Here is a 23,717-nt window from a genome sequence, read left to right as displayed (position 1 = left end):
ATAACCCTTAATTCCCTTATTGGTTAAAAATCTATCTATCTGTGATTTGAATACATTCAATGAGGTAGCCTCAACTGCTTCCTTGGGCAGAGAATTCCACAGATTCACAACTCTCTGGGAGAAGAAATTCCCTCTCAATTCTGTTTTAAATTGGCACCCCCGTATTTTGAGGCTGTGCCCCCGAGTTCTAGTCTCCCCGACCAGTGGAAACAACCTCTCTGCCTCTATCTTGTCTATCCCTTTCATTATTTTAAATGTTTCTATAAGATCAGTCCTCATCCTTCTGAAGTCCAACGAGTAAACACCCAGTCTCCTCAATCTATCATCATAAGGTAACCCCCTCATCTCCGGAATCAGCCTAGTGAATGGTCTCTGTACCCCCTCCAAAGCTAGTATATCCTTCCTTAAGTAAGGTGACCAAAACTGCCGCAGTACTCCAGGTGCGGCCTCACCAATACCCTGTACAGTTGCAGCAGGACCTCCCTGCTTTTGTACTCCATCCCTCTCGCCATGAAGACCAACATTCCATTCGCCGTCCTGATTACCTGATTACCTGCTGCACCTGCAAACTAACTTTTTGGGATTCACGCACAAGGACCCCCCAGGTCCCTCTGCACCGCAGCATGTTGTAATTTCTCCCCATTCAAATAATATTCCCTTTTACTGTTTTTTTTTTCCCCAAGGTGAATGACCTCACATTTTCCGACATTGTATTCCAGCTGCCAAAACCTTAGCCCATTCGCTTAACCTATCTAAATCTCTTTGCAGCCTCACTGTGTCCTCTACACAATCCGCTTTCCCACTAATCTTTGTGTCATTTGCAAATTTTGTTACACTACACTTTGTCCCCTCTTCCAGGTCATCTATGTATATTGTAAATAGTTGTGGTCTCAGCACCGATCCCTGTGGCACACCACTAACCACCGATTTCCAAACCGAAAAGGACCCATATATCCCGACCCTCTGCTTTCTGTTAGCCAGCCAATTCTCGATCCATGCTAATACATTTCCTCTGACTCCGTGTACCTTTATCTCCTGCAGTAACCTTTTGTGTGGCACCTTATCGAATACCTTTTGGAAATCTAAATACACCACATCCATCGGTACACCTCTATCCACCATGCTCGTTATAGCCTCAAAGATTTCCAGTAAAGTAGTTAAACATGATTTCCCCTTCATGAATCCATGTTGCATCTGCTTGATTGCACTACTCCTATCTAGATGTCTCGCTATTTCTTCCTTAATGATAGCTTCAAGCATTTTCCCCACGACTGATGTTAAACTAACCGGCCTATAGTTACCTGCCTTTTGTCTGCCCCCTTTTTTTAAACAGAGGCATTACATTAGCTGCTTTCCAATCCGCTGGTACCTCCCTCGAGTCCAGAGAATTTTGGTAGATTATAACGAATGCATCTGCTATAACTTCTGCATCTCTTTTAATATCCTGGGATGCATTTCATCAGGACCAAGGGACTTGTCTACCTTGAGTCCCATTAGCCTGTCCAGCACTATCCCCCTAATGATAGTGATTGTCTCAAGGTCCTCCCTTCCCACATTCCTGTGACCAGGAATTTTTGGCATGGTTTTTGTTTCTTCCGCTGTGAAGACCAAAGCAAAATAATTGTTTAAGGTCTCAGCCATTTTCACATTTCCAATTATTAAATCCCCTTTCTCATCTTCTAAGGGACCAACATTTTGAACATTCTACCTGCATCTAACCTGTCCAGTCCCGTCAGAATCTTATAAGTTTCTATGAGATCCCCTCTCATCCTTCTAAACTCCAGTGAATAAAGGCCCAATTGATCCAGTCTCTCCTCATATGACAGTCCCGCCATCCCGGGAATCAGTCTGGTGAACCTTCGCTGCACTCCCTCAATAGCAAGAACGTCCTTCCTCAGATTAGGAGACCAAAACTGAACACAATATTCCGGGTGAGGCCTCACTAAGGCCCTGTACAACTGCAGTAAGACCTCCCTGCTCCTATACTCAAATCCCCTAGCTTTGAAGGCCAACATGCCATTTGCCGCCTTCATCGCCTGCTGTACCTGCATGCCAACTTTCATTGACTGATGAACCATGACACCTAGGTCTCGCACCTCCCCCTTTCCTAATCTGCCTATCAGATAATATTCTGCCTTCGTGTTTTTGCCCCCAAAGTGGATAACCTCACATTTATCCACATTATACTGCATCTGCCATGCATTTGCCCACTCACCTAACCTGTCCAAGTCACACAGCAGTCTTTTAGCATTCTTCTCACAGCTCACACTGCCACCCAGTTTAGTGTCATCTGCAAACTTGGAGATATTACACTCAATTCCTTCATCTAAATCATTAATGTATATTTTAAAGAGCTGGAGGCCCAGCACTAAGTGCTGCAGCACTCCACTAGTCACTGCCTGCCATTCTGAAAAGGACCAGTTTATCCCGACCCTCTGCTTCCTGTCTGCCAACCAGTTTTTTATCCATGTCAGTACATTACCCCCAATACCATGTGCTTCGATTTTGCACACCAATCTCTTGTGTGGGACCTTGTCAAAAGCCTTTTGAAAGTCTAAATACACCACATCCACTGGTTCTCCCTTGTCCACTCTACTAGTTATATCCTCAAAAAATTCCAGAAGGTTTGTCAAGCATGATTTCCCTTTCATAAATCCATGCTGACTTGGACCGATCCTGCCACTGCTTTCCAAATATGCTGCTATTTCATCTTTAATAATTGATTCCAATATTTTCCCCACTACTGATGTCTGGCTAACCCGTCTATAATTACCCATTTTCTCTCTCCTTTTTTGAACAGTGGTGTTACATTAGCTACCCTCCAGTCCATTGGAACTGATCCAGAGTTGATAGACTGTTGGAAAATGATCACCAATGCATCCACTATTTCTGTGGCCACTTCCTTAAGTACTCTGGGATGCAGACTATCAGGCTGAGGGATTTATCGGCCTTCAATCCCATCAATTTCCCTCATACAGTTTCCCGCTTTTTAAGGATATCTTTCAGTTCCCCCTTCTCACGCGACCCTCGGTCTCCTAGTATTTCCGGAAGGTTATTTGCGTGTTCCTTCGTGAAAACAGAACCAAAGTATTTCTTTAACTGGTCCGCCAGCTTCTCAGGTCGGTACATTATTTTTAGGTACACCATTTCTCTGTTTATATTACACTGTCTCTCTTTACATAGCACTGGACCCTGTCTCTGTTTATAGTACACTGGATCCTGTCTCTGTTTATATACCACTAGACCCTGTCTCTGTTTGTATGACACGAGTCTCTATTTATATACCACTAGACCCTGTCCCTATTTATATTGCACTAGACCCTGTCCCTGTTTATATTACACTAAGGCCTGTCTCTGTTTATATTACAGTAGTCCCTGGCTCTCTTTATTTAGCACTAGACCCTGTCTCTGTTTTTATATATATATATATATATAGCACTAGACCCTGTCTCTGTTTATATTACACTGGACCCTGTCTATGTTTATATTACACTGGACCCTGTCTCTGTTAATATTACACTAGTCCCTGGCTCTGTTTATATTGCACTACACCTTGGCTCTGTTTATATTGCACTAGACCCTGTCTCTGTTTACATAGCACTGGACCCTGTCTCTGTTTATAGTGTCCCTGTTTATATTGCTCCAGACCCTGTCTCAGTTTATATTACGCTAGACCCTGTCTCTGTTTATATTATACTAGAAGCTGTCGCTGTTTATATTGTCCCTGTTTATATTACAGCAGAAACTGTCGCTATTTATGTTACACTCGACCCTGTCCCTGTTGATATTGCACTCGACCCCGTCCCTGTTGATATTGCACTCGACCCTGTCCCTGTTTATATTACCCGAGACCCTGTCCCTGTTTATATTACCGAAGGCCCTGTCTCTGTTTATTTAGCACTAGACCCTGTCTGTTTATATAGCACTACTCCCTGTCTCATAGAAACATAGAAAATAGGTGCAGGAGTAGGCCGTTCGGCCCTTCGAGCCTGCAGCACCATTCAATAAGATCATGGCTGATCATTCCCTCAGTACCCATTTTCTGCTTTCTCTCCATACCCCTTGATCCGTTTAGCCATAAGGACACTATCTAACTCACTCTTGAATATTTCCAATGAACTGGCATCAACAATTCTCTGTGGTAGGAAATTCCACAGGTTAACAACTCACTTAGTGAAGAAATTTCTCCTCATCTCTGTTCTAAATGGCCTACCCCTTATCCGAAGACTGTGTCCCCTGGTTCTGGACTTCCCCATAAGAACAAAAGAATTAGGAACAGGAGTAAGCCATCTAGCCCCTCGAGCCTGCTCCGCCATTCAAAAAGATCATAGCTGATCTGGCCGTGGACTCAGCTCCACTTACCCGCCCGCTCCCCATAACCCTTAATTCCCTTATTGGTTAAAAATCTATCTATCTGTGATTTGAATACATTCAATGAGGTAGCCTCAACTGCTTCCTTGGGCAGAGAATTCCACAGATTCACAACTCTCTGGGAGAAGAAATTCCCTCTCAATTCTGTTTTAAATTGGCACCCCCGTATTTTGAGGCTGTGCCCCCGAGTTCTAGTCTCCCCGACCAGTGGAAACAACCTCTCTGCCTCTATCTTGTCTATCCCTTTCATTATTTTAAATGTTTCTATAAGATCAGTCCTCATCCTTCTGAAGTCCAACGAGTAAACACCCAGTCTCCTCAATCTATCATCATAAGGTAACCCCCTCATCTCCGGAATCAGCCTAGTGAATGGTCTCTGTACCCCCTCCAAAGCTAGTATATCCTTCCTTAAGTAAGGTGACCAAAACTGCCGCAGTACTCCAGGTGCGGCCTCACCAATACCCTGTACAGTTGCAGCAGGACCTCCCTGCTTTTGTACTCCATCCCTCTCGCCATGAAGACCAACATTCCATTCGCCGTCCTGATTACCTGATTACCTGCTGCACCTGCAAACTAACTTTTTGGGATTCACGCACAAGGACCCCCCAGGTCCCTCTGCACCGCAGCATGTTGTAATTTCTCCCCATTCAAATAATATTCCCTTTTACTGTTTTTTTTTTCCCCAAGGTGAATGACCTCACATTTTCCGACATTGTATTCCAGCTGCCAAAACCTTAGCCCATTCGCTTAACCTATCTAAATCTCTTTGCAGCCTCACTGTGTCCTCTACACAATCCGCTTTCCCACTAATCTTTGTGTCATTTGCAAATTTTGTTACACTACACTTTGTCCCCTCTTCCAGGTCATCTATGTATATTGTAAATAGTTGTGGTCTCAGCACCGATCCCTGTGGCACACCACTAACCACCGATTTCCAAACCGAAAAGGACCCATATATCCCGACCCTCTGCTTTCTGTTAGCCAGCCAATTCTCGATCCATGCTAATACATTTCCTCTGACTCCGTGTACCTTTATCTCCTGCAGTAACCTTTTGTGTGGCACCTTATCGAATACCTTTTGGAAATCTAAATACACCACATCCATCGGTACACCTCTATCCACCATGCTCGTTATAGCCTCAAAGATTTCCAGTAAAGTAGTTAAACATGATTTCCCCTTCATGAATCCATGTTGCATCTGCTTGATTGCACTACTCCTATCTAGATGTCTCGCTATTTCTTCCTTAATGATAGCTTCAAGCATTTTCCCCACGACTGATGTTAAACTAACCGGCCTATAGTTACCTGCCTTTTGTCTGCCCCCTTTTTTTAAACAGAGGCATTACATTAGCTGCTTTCCAATCCGCTGGTACCTCCCTCGAGTCCAGAGAATTTTGGTAGATTATAACGAATGCATCTGCTATAACTTCTGCATCTCTTTTAATATCCTGGGATGCATTTCATCAGGACCAAGGGACTTGTCTACCTTGAGTCCCATTAGCCTGTCCAGCACTATCCCCCTAATGATAGTGATTGTCTCAAGGTCCTCCCTTCCCACATTCCTGTGACCAGGAATTTTTGGCATGGTTTTTGTTTCTTCCGCTGTGAAGACCAAAGCAAAATAATTGTTTAAGGTCTCAGCCATTTTCACATTTCCAATTATTAAATCCCCTTTCTCATCTTCTAAGGGACCAACATTTTGAACATTCTACCTGCATCTAACCTGTCCAGTCCCGTCAGAATCTTATAAGTTTCTATGAGATCCCCTCTCATCCTTCTAAACTCCAGTGAATAAAGGCCCAATTGATCCAGTCTCTCCTCATATGACAGTCCCGCCATCCCGGGAATCAGTCTGGTGAACCTTCGCTGCACTCCCTCAATAGCAAGAACGTCCTTCCTCAGATTAGGAGACCAAAACTGAACACAATATTCCGGGTGAGGCCTCACTAAGGCCCTGTACAACTGCAGTAAGACCTCCCTGCTCCTATACTCAAATCCCCTAGCTTTGAAGGCCAACATGCCATTTGCCGCCTTCATCGCCTGCTGTACCTGCATGCCAACTTTCATTGACTGATGAACCATGACACCTAGGTCTCGCACCTCCCCCTTTCCTAATCTGCCTATCAGATAATATTCTGCCTTCGTGTTTTTGCCCCCAAAGTGGATAACCTCACATTTATCCACATTATACTGCATCTGCCATGCATTTGCCCACTCACCTAACCTGTCCAAGTCACACAGCAGTCTTTTAGCATTCTTCTCACAGCTCACACTGCCACCCAGTTTAGTGTCATCTGCAAACTTGGAGATATTACACTCAATTCCTTCATCTAAATCATTAATGTATATTTTAAAGAGCTGGAGGCCCAGCACTAAGTGCTGCAGCACTCCACTAGTCACTGCCTGCCATTCTGAAAAGGACCAGTTTATCCCGACCCTCTGCTTCCTGTCTGCCAACCAGTTTTTTATCCATGTCAGTACATTACCCCCAATACCATGTGCTTCGATTTTGCACACCAATCTCTTGTGTGGGACCTTGTCAAAAGCCTTTTGAAAGTCTAAATACACCACATCCACTGGTTCTCCCTTGTCCACTCTACTAGTTATATCCTCAAAAAATTCCAGAAGGTTTGTCAAGCATGATTTCCCTTTCATAAATCCATGCTGACTTGGACCGATCCTGCCACTGCTTTCCAAATATGCTGCTATTTCATCTTTAATAATTGATTCCAATATTTTCCCCACTACTGATGTCTGGCTAACCCGTCTATAATTACCCATTTTCTCTCTCCTTTTTTGAACAGTGGTGTTACATTAGCTACCCTCCAGTCCATTGGAACTGATCCAGAGTTGATAGACTGTTGGAAAATGATCACCAATGCATCCACTATTTCTGTGGCCACTTCCTTAAGTACTCTGGGATGCAGACTATCAGGCTGAGGGATTTATCGGCCTTCAATCCCATCAATTTCCCTCATACAGTTTCCCGCTTTTTAAGGATATCTTTCAGTTCCCCCTTCTCACGCGACCCTCGGTCTCCTAGTATTTCCGGAAGGTTATTTGCGTGTTCCTTCGTGAAAACAGAACCAAAGTATTTCTTTAACTGGTCCGCCAGCTTCTCAGGTCGGTACATTATTTTTAGGTACACCATTTCTCTGTTTATATTACACTGTCTCTCTTTACATAGCACTGGACCCTGTCTCTGTTTATAGTACACTGGATCCTGTCTCTGTTTATATACCACTAGACCCTGTCTCTGTTTGTATGACACGAGTCTCTATTTATATACCACTAGACCCTGTCCCTATTTATATTGCACTAGACCCTGTCCCTGTTTATATTACACTAAGGCCTGTCTCTGTTTATATTACAGTAGTCCCTGGCTCTCTTTATTTAGCACTAGACCCTGTCTCTGTTTTTATATATATATATATATATAGCACTAGACCCTGTCTCTGTTTATATTACACTGGACCCTGTCTATGTTTATATTACACTGGACCCTGTCTCTGTTTATATTACACTGGACCCTGTCTCTGTTTATATTACACTGGACCCTGTCTCTGTTTATATTACACTACACCCTGTCTCTGTTTATATTGCACTGCACCTTGTCTCTGTTTATATTACACTACACCCTGTCTCTGTTTATATTACACTGGACCCTGTCTCTGTTTATATTACACTGGACCCTGTCCCTGTTTATATTACACTGGACCCTGTCTCTGTTTATATTACACTGGACCCTGTCACTGTTTATATAGCACTAGACCCTGTCTCTGTTTATATTGCAATGATGAGGTAGCTGAAGGTGGTTGCCCTGAGGAACTCGTGCACTGATGTCCTGGGGCTGGGATGATTGACCTCCAGCAACCACAACCCTCTTCCTTTGTGCTATGTATCACTCCAGCCAGTGGAGAGTTTTCCCGCTGATTCCCATTGCCTTGAATTTTACTCAGGCTACTTGATGCCACATTGGGTCAAATGCAGCCTTGATGTTGAGGGCAGTCACTCTCACCTCACCTCTGTAATTCAGCCCTCTTTTCCATGCAGACTGTTGATGTGATCCGTTGATTGTGGGATCGCTTAGCTCTGTTCATGGCATGGTGCTTTTGCTGCTGAGCATGCATGTAGTCCTGTGTTGCAGCTTCCAATCATTTTTAGGTACACCTGATGCTGGTCACGACATGCTCTTCTGTACTTCTCATTGAACTAGTCTTGGTTCCTGGCTTATTGGTATGCTAGAGTGAGGGATATGCCGAGCCATGAAGTGGTGGAAGACAATTCTGCTGCTGCAGACGGCCCAGTTCCTCATGGCTGATCTGTTCTGAATCGCATTTAGTACAGTGGTAGTGCCACGATGGAGGGTGTCTTTAGTGTGAAGACAGGACTTTGTTTCCACAATGACTGTATAATGATCACTGCTAGCAATGCTGCCATGGTCAGATGTATCTGTGACAGGTAGATTAGTAAGGACTAATCAAGTAGGTTTTTCCCTTATGTTGGTTCTCTGAACACCTGCTGCAAGCCCAGTCTGGCAGCTGTCCATCAGGATTCGGCCAGCTTGGTCAGTCGTGGTGCTACCGAGACACTCTTGGTGATGGATATTGAAGTCCCCCATCCAGAGTAAATTCTATGCCCTTGCTACTCTCACTACTTCTTCCAAGTGGTGTTCAACAACATCTTCATCACCATCATTATCATCATCATAGGCAGTCCCTCGGAGTCCAGGATGACTTGCTTCCACACTAAAAATGAGTTCTCAGGTGACTGAAGACTCCAATGTGGGACCTACAGTCTATGTCGCAGGTGGGGCAGACGGTGGTTGGAGGAACGGGAGGTTGGGGTGCCTGGGTTGCAACGCATTCCTTCCGCTGTCAACACTTAACTTCAGCTTGCTCTCGGTGAAGAGACTCGAGATGTTCAGCGCCTTCCCGGATGCTTTGCCTCCATTTGGGCAATCTTGGGCCAGGGATTCCCAGGTGTTTGTGGCGATGTTGGACTTTTTCAAGGAGGCTTTGACGGTGTCATTGAAGCATTTTCTCTGCCCACCTGGGGCTCGTTTGCCATGTCGGAGCTCCGAGTAGAGCGCTTGTTTTGGGAGTCTCATGACAGGCATGCAGACGATGTGGCCCATCCAGCGGAACTGATCGAGCGTGGTCAATGCTTCAATGCTGGGGATGTTGGCCTGAGCAAGAACAGTGACATTGGTGCGCCTATCCTGCCAATGGATTTGCAGGATCTTGCGGAGGCAATGTTGGTGGTACTTCTCCAGTGTTTTGAGGTGCCTGCTGTACATAGTCCATGTCTCTGAGCCATATAGGTGGTCGGGTATCACCACTGCTATGTAGACCATAAGCTTGGTGCCGGCTTTGAGGTCCTGATCTTCAAACACTCTCTACCTAAGGCGACCGAAGGCTGCACTGGCAACACTGAAGGTGGTGATGTACATCTTCATTGATGTCTGCCCTTCTTGACGGTAGGCTTCCGAGTATGGAAAATGGTTCACATTGTCCAAGGCCTCATTGTGGATTTTGATAACTGGGGGGCAGTGCTGTGTGGGAGGGGCAGGTTGGTATGGTTGTTGAGTGTGAGGCCCATGCCCTGGTGAAGGTGTAGACGATGGCTTGGAGTTCGGCCTCCCATCCTCCGCATGCATCGTCTGCGTACAGTAATTCGATGATGGAGGATGGGATGACCTTGGATCTGGCCTGGAAGCAGCGGAGGTTGAACAAATTCCCATTTGTCCTGTAATTTAGCTCCACTCCAGCGGGGAGCTTGCTGAGGGTGAAATGGAGCATTGCAGCAAAGAAGATCGAGATGAGCGTTGGTACGACACAGCCGTGCTTGACCCCGGTCTGAATGTGGAATGGGTCTGTGATGGATCGGTTGGTCAGGTTCACGACATGCATGACATCAAGGAGCAGTCGGAGGATGGTGACAAACTTTTGCGGGCATGCGAATTTGAGGCGGACGCCCCATAATCCTCATGGTTGACTGTGCCAAAGGCTTTTGTGAGGTCAAAGGCGGCCATGTACAAGGGTTGGTGCTGTTCCCTCCATTTCTCTTGTATCTACTGCGCAGTGAAGATCATATCCGTTGTGCCCCTGAGTGGGCAGAATCCACATTGTGACTCTGGAAGGAGCTCTTCAGCCACAGGGAGAAGGCGATTGAGGAGGATTCTTGCAATGACTTTCCCGATGGTCGACAGCAGAGAGATTTCACTGTAGTTACCACAGTCTGACTTGTCACCTTTCTTGAAGATGGTCACAACTACAGCGTCTCCGTGATCTCCTGGCATCATCTCCTCCTTCCAGATAAGAGAGATGAGGTCATGAATCTGCACCAGTAGTGCTTTTCCGCCATGTTTTAGCGCTTCGGCGGGGATTCCACCTGCTCCCGATGCCTTGTTGTTCTTCAGTTGTTGGATGGCCTTTTCCAACTTGAGTCGCGCTGGGGTTGTGCTGAGATGGTTACGGCTGGCATGACGTTGAATGGAGTCGAGGACACTCGTGAAAATGGGGGATTATTGATTCATCAGCTGAGGGAGGGCGGTAGGTGGTAATCAGGAGGAGGTTTCCTTGCTCACAAAACTCTCTCCTCTACATTGGGGAGACCAAAGGCAGAGTGGATGACCACTTTGTGGAACACCTCCGATCAGTCGCAAGCATGACTGAGTTTCCAGTCGCTTGTCATTTTAATTCTCTGAACCATTCCCACTCTGACCTCTCCGTCTTTGGCCTCCTACATTGTTCTAATCGAGCTCAACGGGGGCAGGCTATCTTAGATCTGGTCCTGTGTAATGTGACAGGATTAATAAACACTCTCCTAGTAAAGGATCCCCTCGGAATGAGTGATCATATCGTGGCTTAATTTCAAATTCAGATGGAGGGTGAGAAAGTTAGATCTCAAACCACTGTACTAAGCTTAAGTAAAGGCGACTATGAAGGTATGAGGGCAGAGTTGGGTAAAGTGGACTGGGAAAATAGATTAAAGTGTAGGACGGTTGATGAACAGTGGCGTACATTTAAGGAGATATTTCACAAATCTCAAGAAAAATATATTCCAGTGAGGAAGAAAGGGTGTAAGAGAAAAGATAGCCATCCGTGGCTAACTAAAATAAAGGACAGTCTCCAATTAAAAACAAGGGCATACAAAGTGGCCAAAACTACTGGGAGGACAGAAGATTGGGAAGCTTTTAAGAGCCAGCAAAGAATGACTATAAAAATGATTAAGAAAGGGAAGATAGACTATGAAAGTGAACTAGCATGAACTATAAAAACAGATAGCAAGAGTTTCTATATGTATATAGGGCTCAATTTTCCCCAACCCCTATTTTCGGTGCACTCACCTGAGATGCGTCGACTTTGTGCGCTGGAAACGGCACCGAAAAAATGTGCCCCATCCTGGCCACTCTGCCGAGTGTCCTGGGTCCGGGCGCGGTGTATATAGTGCAGTGGGGGGCCAAGCTACAGCCCTGCGCCGAAAACAGTACCAGCAGCTGTCCGCATGCGCAGTGGAGTCTGCGCGCATGCTCCTCTCCCTCCCAGCACGTCCTCAATGCTGTGAGCAGGACCGGATGCTCGCAGCCCCTATCCTTGGCCAAAGGGATGACCTGATGTTTGCAGCCCCTGTCCCTGGCCGAAGGGACGACCAGATGTTCACAGCCCCTCTCCCTGGCCGAAGGGATGACACGATGTTCACAGCCCTATCCCTGGCCGAAGGGATGACCCGATGCTCACAGCCCCTATCCCTGGCCAAAGGGACGATGTGATGTTCGCATCCCCTATCCCTGGCCGAAGGGACGATGTGATGTTCGCAGCCCCTATCCCTGGCCGAAGGGATGATGTGATGTTCGCAGCCCCTATCCCTGGCCGAAGGGACGACCCGATGTTCACAGCACCTGTCCCTGGCTGAATGGTGTCACACACCGGCCGGAGCGTGCCTGCTGTGGATCTCATTACTTTTTGTGCTGTGTTTAGTGCTTTGTAAGTCTTGGTGCTTTAGGTGCAGGTCTTCTCTTATTCCTTCTATTTTTTTGTTAATTAATTGCTTATTACTTTTTGGGCTTTGTTTAATGCTTTGTAAGTCTTGGTGCAGGTCCTCTCAGTTTTATTAATGAATGCTTATTTTTGTGCTTTGTTTAGTGCTCTGTAAGTCTTGCTGCTTTAAATGTACTAACCTGTGCCGATTTCTTAACTGCCTGCAATTTGTTTTCAGAGCTGGCCACAAACGCTGACCTAAGTCGATTTGGAGTAAATTTTAACTGGCCAAAGTGACATAAATGGCCAAAACTGGCGTGTGTCTGGGAAGGCCCCCTTTTGGGAAAAAAAAACTCAACTAAAAAAAATCGTACCTAACTGAGTATTCTAGAGCAAATTTATTGGGGAATCTGGCGTTTTTTAACTTGCATCAGAAAAACCGACTTACTCGAAAAAAATTGGAGCAAGTCATGGCCAAAATTGAGCCCATAAAAAGGAAAAGAGTGGCTAAAGTAAATGTTGGTCCCTTAGAGGATGAGACCGGGGAATTAGTAATGGAGAAGATGGAGATGGCAGAAATTCTGAACAAATATTTTCTGTCAGTCTTACGGGAGAGGACACTAACAATATCCCAACAGTGCATAATCAAGGGGGGAGGAACTTAACACACTTACTATCACTAAGAAGGTGGTACTCAGTAAGATAATGTGACTGAAGGCAGATAAATCCCCTGGAACTGATGGCTTGCATCCTAGGGTCTTAAGAGAAGTAACGGCAGGGATAGTGGATGCATTGGTTGTAATTTACCAAAATTCCCTGAATTCTGGGGATGTCCCTGCAGATTGGAAAACTGCAAATGTAATGCCCCTATTTAAAAAAGAAGGCAGACAAAAAGCAGAAAACTATTGGAAAAAAGCACGAGTAACATCTGTGGTTGGGAAAATGCTGGAGTCCATTATTAAAGAAGCAGTCGCAGGACATTTGGAAAAACATAATTCAGTCAGGCAGAGTTAGCATGGAAGTCATGTTTGAAAAATTTGCTGTAATTTTTATGGATGTGGTGCATTTGGACTTCCAAAATGCATTTGAAAAGGCGCCACATAAAAGTTTACTGCATAAGATACAATTTCACGGGGTTGGGAGTAATATATTAGCATGGATAGAGAATTGGCAAACTAACAGAAAACAGAGAGTCGGGATAAATGCTTCATTCTCGGGTTTGCAATCAGTGACTAGTGGGGTGCCGCAGGGATCAGTGCTGGGACCCCAACTATTGACAATCTATATTAATGACTTGAAAGAAGGGACCGAGTATAACGTAGCCAAGTTTGCTGACGATACAAAGATGGGAGAAAAAGCAATGTTTGAGGAGGACACAAAATCTGCAAAAGGACATACAGGCTAAGTGAGTGGGCAAAAATTTGGCAGATGGAGTATAATGTTGGAAAGTGTAAGGTCATGCACTTTGGCAGAAAAAAAATCAAAGAGCAAGTTATTCTTTAAATGGAGAAAAATTGCAAAGTGCTGCAGTACAGCGGGATCTGGGGATACTTGTGCATGAAACACAAAAGGTTAGTATGCAGGTACAGTAAGTGATCAGGAAGGGCAATAGATTATTGGCCTTTATTGCAAAGAGGATGGAGTATAAAAGCAAGGACGTTTTGCTACAGTTATACAGGGTATTGGTGAGGCCACACCTGGAATACTGCATACAGTTTTGGTTTCCATATTTAAGAAAGGATATACTTGCTTTGGAGGCAGTTCAGAGAAGGTTCACTAGGTTGATTCTGGAGATGAGGGGGTTGACTTATGAAGATAGGTTGAGTAGGCTGAGCCTCTACTCATTGGAATTCAGAAGAATACGAGGTGATCTTATCGAAATGTATAAGATTATGAGGGGCCTTGACAAGGTGGATGCATAGAGTATGTTTCCACTGATAGGGGAGACTAGAACTAGGGGGCATAAACTTAGAATAAGGGGCCGCCCATTTAAAACTGAAATGAGGAGGAATTTCTTCTCTCAGGGTTGTGAATCTGTGGAATTCGCTGCCTCAGAGAGCTGTGGAAGCTGGGTCATTGAGCAGATTTAAGACAGAGATAGACAGTTTCTTAACCGATAAGGGAATAAGGGGTTATGGGGAGTGGACAGGGAAGTGGACCTGAGTCTATGATTGGATCAGCCATGATTGTATTAAATGGCGGAGCAAGCTCGGGGAGCCGTATGGCCTACTCCTGCACCTATTTCTTATGTCCTTATGTAAGCTGGAGGAACAGTATTTCCTCTTTACATTAGGCACTTTACAGCCTTCTGGACTCAACATTAAGTTCAACAATCTGAGACTAAAACCACCGCTTCCATTTTTAGTACAAGAACTGTTGGTAATGATTCTGCTATTCCCATTTACACCTTCTCTTAGCCCATCTTTTGTTTCTTGACTTGTCCCATTACCATCTCCTTTTGCCTTGCACCATCCACCTTTTTGCCATTCAATCTCTCCTGCCTTCCACCCTATCACATACCTTCCCTTTTGTTCTCTCCTCCCCTCCCCTCTTTCCCTGTCTCTGCACTGGCTTAAAACGTGTTACACCTCTAAATTTTTCCATTTCTGATTAAATTTGATGACCTGAAACATTAACTCTGTATCTCTCTCCACAGATGCTGCCTGAGTATTGCCAGCATTTTCTGTTTACATAAGAACATAAGAAATAGGAGCAGGAGTCGGCCATTTGGCCTCTCGAGCTTGCTCGGCCATTCAAAAAGATCATGGCTGATCTACTCTTGGCCTCAGCTCCACTTCGCTGCCCGCTTCCCATAACCCATGACGCGCATCATCCAAAAATCTGTCTACACCTTAAATACATTCAATGACCCAGCCTTCATTGCTCTCTGGGGTAGAGAATTCCAAAGATTCATGACCCGCTGAGAAAACACATTCCTCATCTCCGTTTTAAATGGGCGACGTCTTATTGTGAATCTTTGCCCCCTAGCTCTAGATTCCCCCATGAGGGGAAACATTCTCTCTGCATCTACCCTGTCGAGCCCCCTCAGATTCTTTTATGTTTCAATAAGATCACCTCTCATTCTTCTAAACTCCAATGAGTATAAGCCCAATCTTTCTTCATCAGACAATCCCTTCATCTCTGGAATCAACCTAGTGATCCTTCTCTGAACTGCCTTGGATGCAAGTATATCCCTCCTTAAATAAGGAGACCAGAACAATATGCCTTACTCCAGGTGTGGTCTCATTAATACCCTGTACAGTTGTAGCAGGACTTCCTGCTTTTATACTCCATCCCCCTTACAATAAAGGCCAACATTCCATTTGCCGCCTTAATTAATTGTGCACCTGCATAATAACTTGTGTTTCATGTACAAGGCCCGCCAGGTCCCTTTGTACTGCAGCATTTTGTAATCTCTCCCCATTTAAATATTAGTTTTATTTTTATTTTTCCAACCAAAGTGGATAACTTCACACTTTCCCACGTTATATGCAAAAGTTTTACCGACTCACTTAGCCTATCTATATCCCTTTACAGATTTGTTGTGTCCTCCACACAACTTGCTTTCCCACCCATCTTTGTCACATCAGCAAATTTGGCTACATTACACTCAGTCCCTTCATTCAAGTCATTAATATAGATTGTAAATAGTTGAGGCCCCAGCACTGATCCCTGTGGCACCCCACCAGTTACAATTTGGCAATTTCTGTTTTCTGTTAGATAGCCAATCCTCTATCCATGCTAATATATTACCCCCAAACCCGTGAGCTCTACTGTATAAAACACTAGTTAGGTCACAGCTAGAGTACTGTATGTATTTCGGGTCACCACATAACAGGAAAGAGGGTACAGAAGTCCCATGACAAAATAAAATTCAGTTCAGCAAATTGAACTTTCAATTATTGGGAAAAAGTTCTGAGGGACAGGATAAATCTTCTTTTAGAAAGTCACGGATTAATCAAGGACAGTCAGCATGGATTTGTTAATGGAAGGTCGTATCTGACTAACTTGATTGAATTTTTTGAGGAGATAACAAGGAGGGTCGATGAGGGTGGTGTGTTTGATGTAGTATATATAGATTTTACCAATGCTTTTGATAAGGTCCCACATGATAGACAAAGTAAAATCCCAATGGAACCAAGGCAAAGTGGCAAGTTGGATCCAAAATTGACTGAGGCAGGAAGCAAAGGGGAATGGTCGACAGGTGTTTTTGTGACTGGAAGGCTGTTTCCAGTGGGGTTCCACAGGGCTCAGTACTGGGTCCCTTGCTTTTTGTGATACATATGAATGATTTAGACTTGAATGTAGGGGCTATGATTAAGAAGTTTGCAAATGATGCAACAATTAGCTGTGTGGTTGATAATGAAGAAGAAAGCTGTAGACTGCAGGAAGATATCAATGGACTGGTCAAGTGGACAGAACAGTGGCAAATGGAATTCAATTCACAGAAGTGTGAGGTAATGCATTTGGGGAGGGCTAACCTGGTAAGGGAATACACATTAAATGGTAGGACACTGAGAAGTGTAGAGGTGCAGTCAGAACTAGAGTGCATGTCCATAAGTCCCTGAAGGTAGCAGGACTGGTAGATAAGGTGCTTAGGAAGGCATATGGAATACTAGCCTTTATTAGCCGAAGCATAGAATACAAGAGCAGGGAGGTTATGCTTGTACTGTATCAATCACTAATTAGGCCACAGCTAGAGTACTGCATGCAGTTCGCATCACCATATTACAGGAAAGAAGGTACAGAAGAGATTTACAAGGTTGTTGCCTGGACTGGAGAATTTTAGCTATGAGGAAAGATTGGCTTGGCTGGAGTTTGCTTTGGAACAGAGGAGCATGAAATTATGAGGGGCTCAGATAGAGTGGTTCGGAGGGACATATTCCCCTTTGCAGAGGGGTCAATATTTAGGGGGCATAGAGTTAAAGTAATTGGTAGGAGGTTTAGAGGGGTATTGGGAGAAATGTTTTCACCCAGAGGGTGGTGGGGGACCTGGAACTCACTACCTCAAAGGGTGGTGGAGGCAGACACACTCTTAGCATTTAGGAAGTGCGTGGATATGCACCTGAAGTGCCATAACCTATAAGGCTACAGACCAAGAACTGGAAAGTGGGTTTAGGCTGCATAGCTCTTTGTCGGCTGGCACGGACGCAATGGGCCGAATGGCATCTTTCTGTGCTGTAAATGTCTGATTCTATGAAAATTAGAATTGTCTGATCTGTCCTCAGTGATGATTTTGGTAAACTCCTTTTACAGGATACTAGAAATTAAGGATTTACAGACGGGAAACCAAACCGCATCAAGATCTGACAAAGACTCGATTTAACGGGACATGAATATCATCGGCCTTTGAATGTGGAAGGAGAAATGTTTCTCTTCTGTCTGTCGGATCAGATTTCAAACATCAGCGTAACTAGAAAAGCACCGAGACACACACATACCCAATTGAGTGTTCCAGTGCACTGACTGTGGAAAGAATTTTAACCAGTTACACAGCCTGAAAAAACATCGCATCATTCACAGTGGGAAGAAACCGTACATGTGTTCTGTGTGTGGACCAGGCTTCAACTGATCGACCAACCTGGAGAGACACAAGGACACCTGCACCACGGAGAAACCATGGAAATGTGGGGACTGTGGGAAGGGATTCAATTACCCATCTGAGCTGGGAAATCATCGACGCACTCATACTGGGGAGAGGGCGTTTGCCTGCTCAGTGTGTAGGAAGGGATTCGCTCACTCTTCCAGCCTGCTGGCACACCAGCGCGTTCACACTGGGGAGAGACCGTTCACCTGCTCAGTGTGTGGGAAGGGATTCACTTGTTCATCCGGCCTGCTGGCACACCAGCGAGTTCACACTGGGGAGAGGCCGTTCACCTGCTCCGACTGTGGGAAGGGATTCACTCAGTCATCCCACCTGATGACACACCAGCGAGTTCACACTGGGGAGAGGCCGTTCATCTGCTCAGAGTGTGGGAAGGGATTCACCCAGTTAACCAACCTCACTTCACACCAACTTGTTCATACTGATAAGAGATCTTTTAAATGTTCTGACTGTCAGAAGAGCTTCAAAAGCGCAATGGATCTGTTGACACACCGACGCACTCACAGTGGAGAAATGCCGTTCACCTGCTCAGAGTGCGGGAAAGGTTTCACTCTGTCATCTAACCTGCTGAGACACCAACGAGTTCACACGCGGGAGAGGCCGTTCACCTGCTCAGAGTGTGGGAAGGGATTCACTCAGTCAGGTGACCTGCTGACACACCAGCGAGTTCACACTGGGGAGGGGCCATTCAGCTGCTCAGAGTGCGGGAAGGGATTCACTCGTTCATCCGACCTGCTGATACACCAACGCACTCACACTGGGGAGAGGCCATTTGCCTGCTGTGTGTGTGGGAAGAAATTCACCTGTTCATCCAGCCTTCTGAGACACCATCAAATTCACATCTGACTGCAGGGGTTAGATTCTGCTGTTAATCACATCCAGGACTGAACCCTGTTCATTCTGACAGTTGGGGTTTGTCACTGCTGATAAACTCCAGCCCAGTTATAGTGGTTATTAATATTTTGATATGTTGAATAACTCCACTTTCTTTCAAGCACAGTGTGTCGAGTATGTGATGTCTCCAAGATAAGAGGAAACTACCTGATGTCCTATTACAGACTCTCCCATTTTTGGGTCTTTTCTCCTTTCTAACTCTAGATTATTTCAGTTCTTATACCTTCGGTTACTCTCATGGATATGTATCCTCGACCAGACTACCATCCCCAGTATTGAAGCACTGACCACACTCGATCAGCTTCGCTGGGCAGGCCACATAGTACGCATGACAGATACGAGACTCCCTAAGCAAATGCTTTATGCGGAGCTCCTTCATGGTAAATGAGCCAAAGGAGGACAGCGGAAACGTTATAAGGACACCCTCAAAGCCTCCCTGGTAAAGTGCGGCATCACCACTGACACCTGGGAGACCCTGGCCGCAGAACGCCCGAGGTGGAGAAAGTCCATCCGGGAGGGCATTGAGCTCTTTGTGTCTCGACGCAAGGAGCATGAAGATGCCAGGCGCAGGCAGCGGAAGGAGCACGCAGCAAACCAGCCCTACCGACTCCTTCCCCTGACGAATGTCTGTCCCACCTGTAACAGGGTCTGTGGCTCTCGTATCGGACTGTTCAGCCATCGAACTCACTTTGGGAGTGGAAGCAAATCCTCCTTGATTCTGAGGGACTGCCTATGATGAAGGTGATGTTCCAGCTTGTGTAACGAAGTGCTTCCTGTCATCACCATGAATAGCCTAGCTCTAATTTTAAGATTATGACCTATTGTTTTGGACTCCCCCACCATAGGAAATAATGTCTTTACCTAACCTAACTCTTTTAATCATCTTAAACACCTCAATTAGATCACGCCTTAATCGTCTACATTCACTGGAATACAAGCCTAGTCTCTGCAATCTGTCATCATAATTTACAAAAGTCATCACTAAGTGCAGGATAGTAATTCTGAACACAGCTCTAGTTTCTCTGAACCATTCTTTCATCTCTTGCCCCTAAGCTGTAAATTCCCCATCCAATGCACTCTATCCTCATCATATCCTCACTGTTTGAAATCCAGATTCATCACATGCTCTGATTTTTCTCCATTTCACTTCTGAAGTTGCTGCGTGATGTTGGTGTTCGGCCCCAGTCACTGTTTTCCCTCAAACAGATGTGTAGTGAGTGGGAAACAATCTCTGTACCTCTAAATAACAGTGACATGGAAAGAGGGAATTGAATGATCTGTAAACACCTAGTCCACTTGGCATTGAAGTGTCTGAAACTCATAATAGGATCTCCAGGGAAACAAAATACTAACAAATATTAAACTGTTTGGTTGACCAACAAAATTTTGAGTTAGTTTTTAAAAGGTAACTTGTTTAACGGGTTCACACTGACTCACCTGACAGACGACTTGGGTTCCATCCCTCCAGTACTGTGATTGGTTACAGAACACGCTGTTCCCTTCGGCCTCACTTCCTGTTGGTTCACAGGGCAATCAGTTACCACTCGCCAACATTACGCTGCCAGAAGAGGTTCAGGGGCTCAGAGGAAGAAAATAAATGAGGCTTTGAAACTGAGATGGGAAATGCAATTAGAGAAACATGATTCAATATATAAACAAAACTATTTAAAATTGTTACAATTAATATTTAATTCATGCTAAGTAGGAAACAAGTGATATGTGGGCAGTCCAGGAGTATTTGTGCCCGGTTACACAGCATGTCCCTGGCTCTCTGCTCCAAATGCCCATGCTTGGGCTCACATCCAATGGACTGGATAAACCTTACCCTCCTAAACCCCACCATTGGAATATCAGCAATTGGCATTTAGTTCCGCTAAACCTCTATAAAGCACTGTTTAAGCCCCAGCTGGAATATTGTGTTCAGTGCTGGGCACCACACTTTAGGAAGGAGATGCAGCAGAGATTTACCAGAATGGTACCAGGGATGAGCGAGTTCAGTTATGTAGAGAGGCTGGTGTCACTGGTGTTCTCCTTCGAGCAGTGAAGGTTAAGAGGAGATATGAAAGATGTTAAAAAATAATGAACGGTTTTGATATAGAGTAAATATGGAGACACTATCCCCTAGTTATTGACCCTCTGCTAAGGGAAATAGGTCCTTCCTATCCATTCTATCTACGCCCCTCATAACTTTATACACCTCAATAAGGTCTCTCCTCAACCTCCTCTGTTCCAAAGTAAACAGCCCCAGCCTATCCAATCTTTCCTCATACTAAAATTATCCAGTCCAGGTAACATCCTCATAAATCTCCTCTGTACCCTCTCTAGTGCAATCACATCTTTCCTGTAATGTGGTCACTAGAACTGCAGGCAGTACTCTAGTTGTGGCCGAACGAGTGTTTTATACAGTTCAAGCATAACTTCCCTGCTCTTGTATTCTATGCATGAGAAGCTGCTGGGTTTAACCCCCAGTACTTCTGAGCCCAGTGGGACCCAACAGTTTCCCATGTGGGACTGTTGAGAGATGGATTCTGGATAAGTTGATAAACAGATATGGCCCGCACAATGTAAGAGTATTGTTTTAGGAACAAGTATTTCTGTAGCGGCTTTTAATCTTATTTTCGATATACAGATTTTGTTTCATTCATTCTTGGGATGTTGGTATCACTGTCGGGGCCAGCATTTAACACCAATTCCCAGTTTCCCATTGAGAAGGTAGTGGTGAGCCGCCGCCTTGAACCGCTGCAGTCCATGTGATGAAGATACTCTCACAGAGCTGTTCAGGAGGGGATTCCTAGATTTTCACCCACTGATGTAGGAACGATGATATTTGCCCAATTTGGAAACAGTGGAGGGGTCGAGAGAAGTGGTGGTGAGGTAGAGCTGTGTGTCATCAGCAAACATGTGGAAACTGACGCTGTGTTTTCGGATGATGTCACCAAGAGGCAACATGTACATGAGAAATAGGGCAGACCCAAGGATAGAACCTTGGGGGACATCAGAGGTAACTCTGTGGGGGCAGGAAGAGAAGCCATTGCAGCTCATTCTTTGGATTTGATAGATAAGAATGGAACCAAGCGAGTGTAGTCTCACCCAGCTGGATGACAGTGGAGAGGCGTTGGAGAAGGATAAAGTGGTCAACCGTGTCAAAGGCTGCAGACAAATCAAGAAGGAGGAGGAAGGATAAGTTTGCCTTTGTGACAGTCACAAAGGGTATCATTTGTGACTTTGATGTGAGCCATTCTGGTACTGTGGCAGGCACGGAAACCGAATTGGAGGGATTCAAACATGAAATAGCAGGAAAGATGGGCACTGATTTGGGAGGCGACAACACAATCAAGGACTTGAGAGAAAACAGGTTGGAGATGGGGCGATAGTTTGAAAGGACCGAAGGGTCGAAGGTTGTTTTTTTGAGGAGAGCAGTGATGGTGGCAGACTACTTTCCAACCCCCCATCACCCCAACTCCTCTTTCACCCCTACTCTCCAAACCCCCCCAACTCCTCTTTCACCCCTACTCTCCAACCCCCATCACCCCAACTCCTCTTTCACCCCTACTCTCCAAACCCCACCCCAACTCCTCTTTCACCCCGACTCTCCAACCCCCCAAATTCCTCTTTCACCCCTACTCGCCAACCCCCCCAACTCCTCTTTCACCCCTACTCTCCAACCCCCCCCAACTCCTCTTTCGCCCCTACTCTCCAACCCCCCCCAACTCCTCTTTCGCCCCTACTCTCCAACCCCCCTCCCCAACTCCTCTTTCACCCCTACTCTCCACCCCCATCACCCCAACTCCTCTTTCACCACTACTCTCCACCCCCCATCACCCCAACTCCACTTTCACCCCTACTCTCCAAACCCCCCCACACCCAACTCCTCTTTCACCCCTACTCTCCAACCCCCATCACTCAACTCCTCTTTCACCCAACTCCTCTTTCACCCCGACTCTCCAACCCCCATCACCCAACTCCTCTTTCACCCCTACTCTCCAGCCCCCCCAACTTCTCTTTCACCCCTACTCTCCAACCCCCATCACCCAAACTCCTCTTTCACCCCTACTCTCCAACCCCCATCACCCATCTCCTCTTTCACCCCTACTCTCCAACCCCCATCATCCCAACTCCTGTTTCACCCCTACTCTCCAACCCCCATCACCCAACTCCTCTTTCACCCCTACTCTCCAACCCCCATCACCCAACTTCTCTTTCACCCCTACTCTCCAACCCCCATCACCCAACTCCTCTTTCACCCCTACTCTCCAACCCCCATCACCCAACTCCTCTTTCACCCCTACTCTCCAACCCCCGCACACAATTCCTCTTTCACCCCTACTCTCCAACCCCCATCACCCAACTCCTCTTTCACCCCTACTCTCCAACCCCCATCACCCAACTTCTCTTTCACCCCTACTCTCCAACCCCCATCACCCAACTCCTCTTTCACCCCTACTCTCCAACCTCTGCACACAATTCCTCTTTCACCCCTACTCTCCAAACCCCCCCAACTCCTCTTTCACCCCTACTCTCCATTCCCCATCATCCCAACTCCTCTTTCACCCCTACTCTCCAAACCCTCCACACCCAACTCCTCTTTCACCCCTCCTCTCCAAACCCCCGCACCCAACTCCTCTGTGAGTTAAGAGTAGGGAAAATGAAAATAAAAGTCAAAAGTAAAAGCTCTTTAGCTGAATGCACACAGAATTCGTAACAAGGTAGATGACGCCATAAATTGAAATAAATGGATACGAGCTGATAGCCATTACAGAGACCTGGTTGCAAGGGGACCAAGGCTGAGAACTGAATATTCAGGGGTATTTGACATTTAGGAAAGATAGGCAGAAAGGAAAAGGAGGTGTGGTAGCTCTGTTAAT

The 23,717-nt window shown here is 45.7% G+C and overlaps 1 protein-coding gene across 2 annotated transcripts in view; it reads left to right on the top strand.

Moving 5' to 3' along the window:
• Positions 1 to 20,298, top strand: part of LOC139229892 (zinc finger protein 391-like) — a 78,943-nt gene extending 58,645 nt beyond the window's left edge. For both annotated transcript variants that reach the window (XM_070861526.1, XM_070861527.1), the window contains one exon: positions 17,610 to 20,298. In XM_070861526.1, coding sequence (XP_070717627.1) covers positions 18,274 to 18,804 — 531 coding nt within the window. In that variant the 5' untranslated portion in view covers positions 17,610 to 18,273 and the 3' untranslated portion in view covers positions 18,805 to 20,298. The remainder of the gene's footprint in view (positions 1 to 17,609) is intronic.
• Positions 20,299 to 23,717: the final 3,419 nt, after the last annotated feature.

The sequence above is a fragment of the Pristiophorus japonicus genome, chromosome 19 (assembly GCF_044704955.1).
Source record: "Pristiophorus japonicus isolate sPriJap1 chromosome 19, sPriJap1.hap1, whole genome shotgun sequence".
Lineage (NCBI taxonomy): Eukaryota > Metazoa > Chordata > Chondrichthyes > Pristiophoridae > Pristiophorus > Pristiophorus japonicus.
This window is presented reverse-complemented; position numbering and strand designations above follow the sequence as displayed.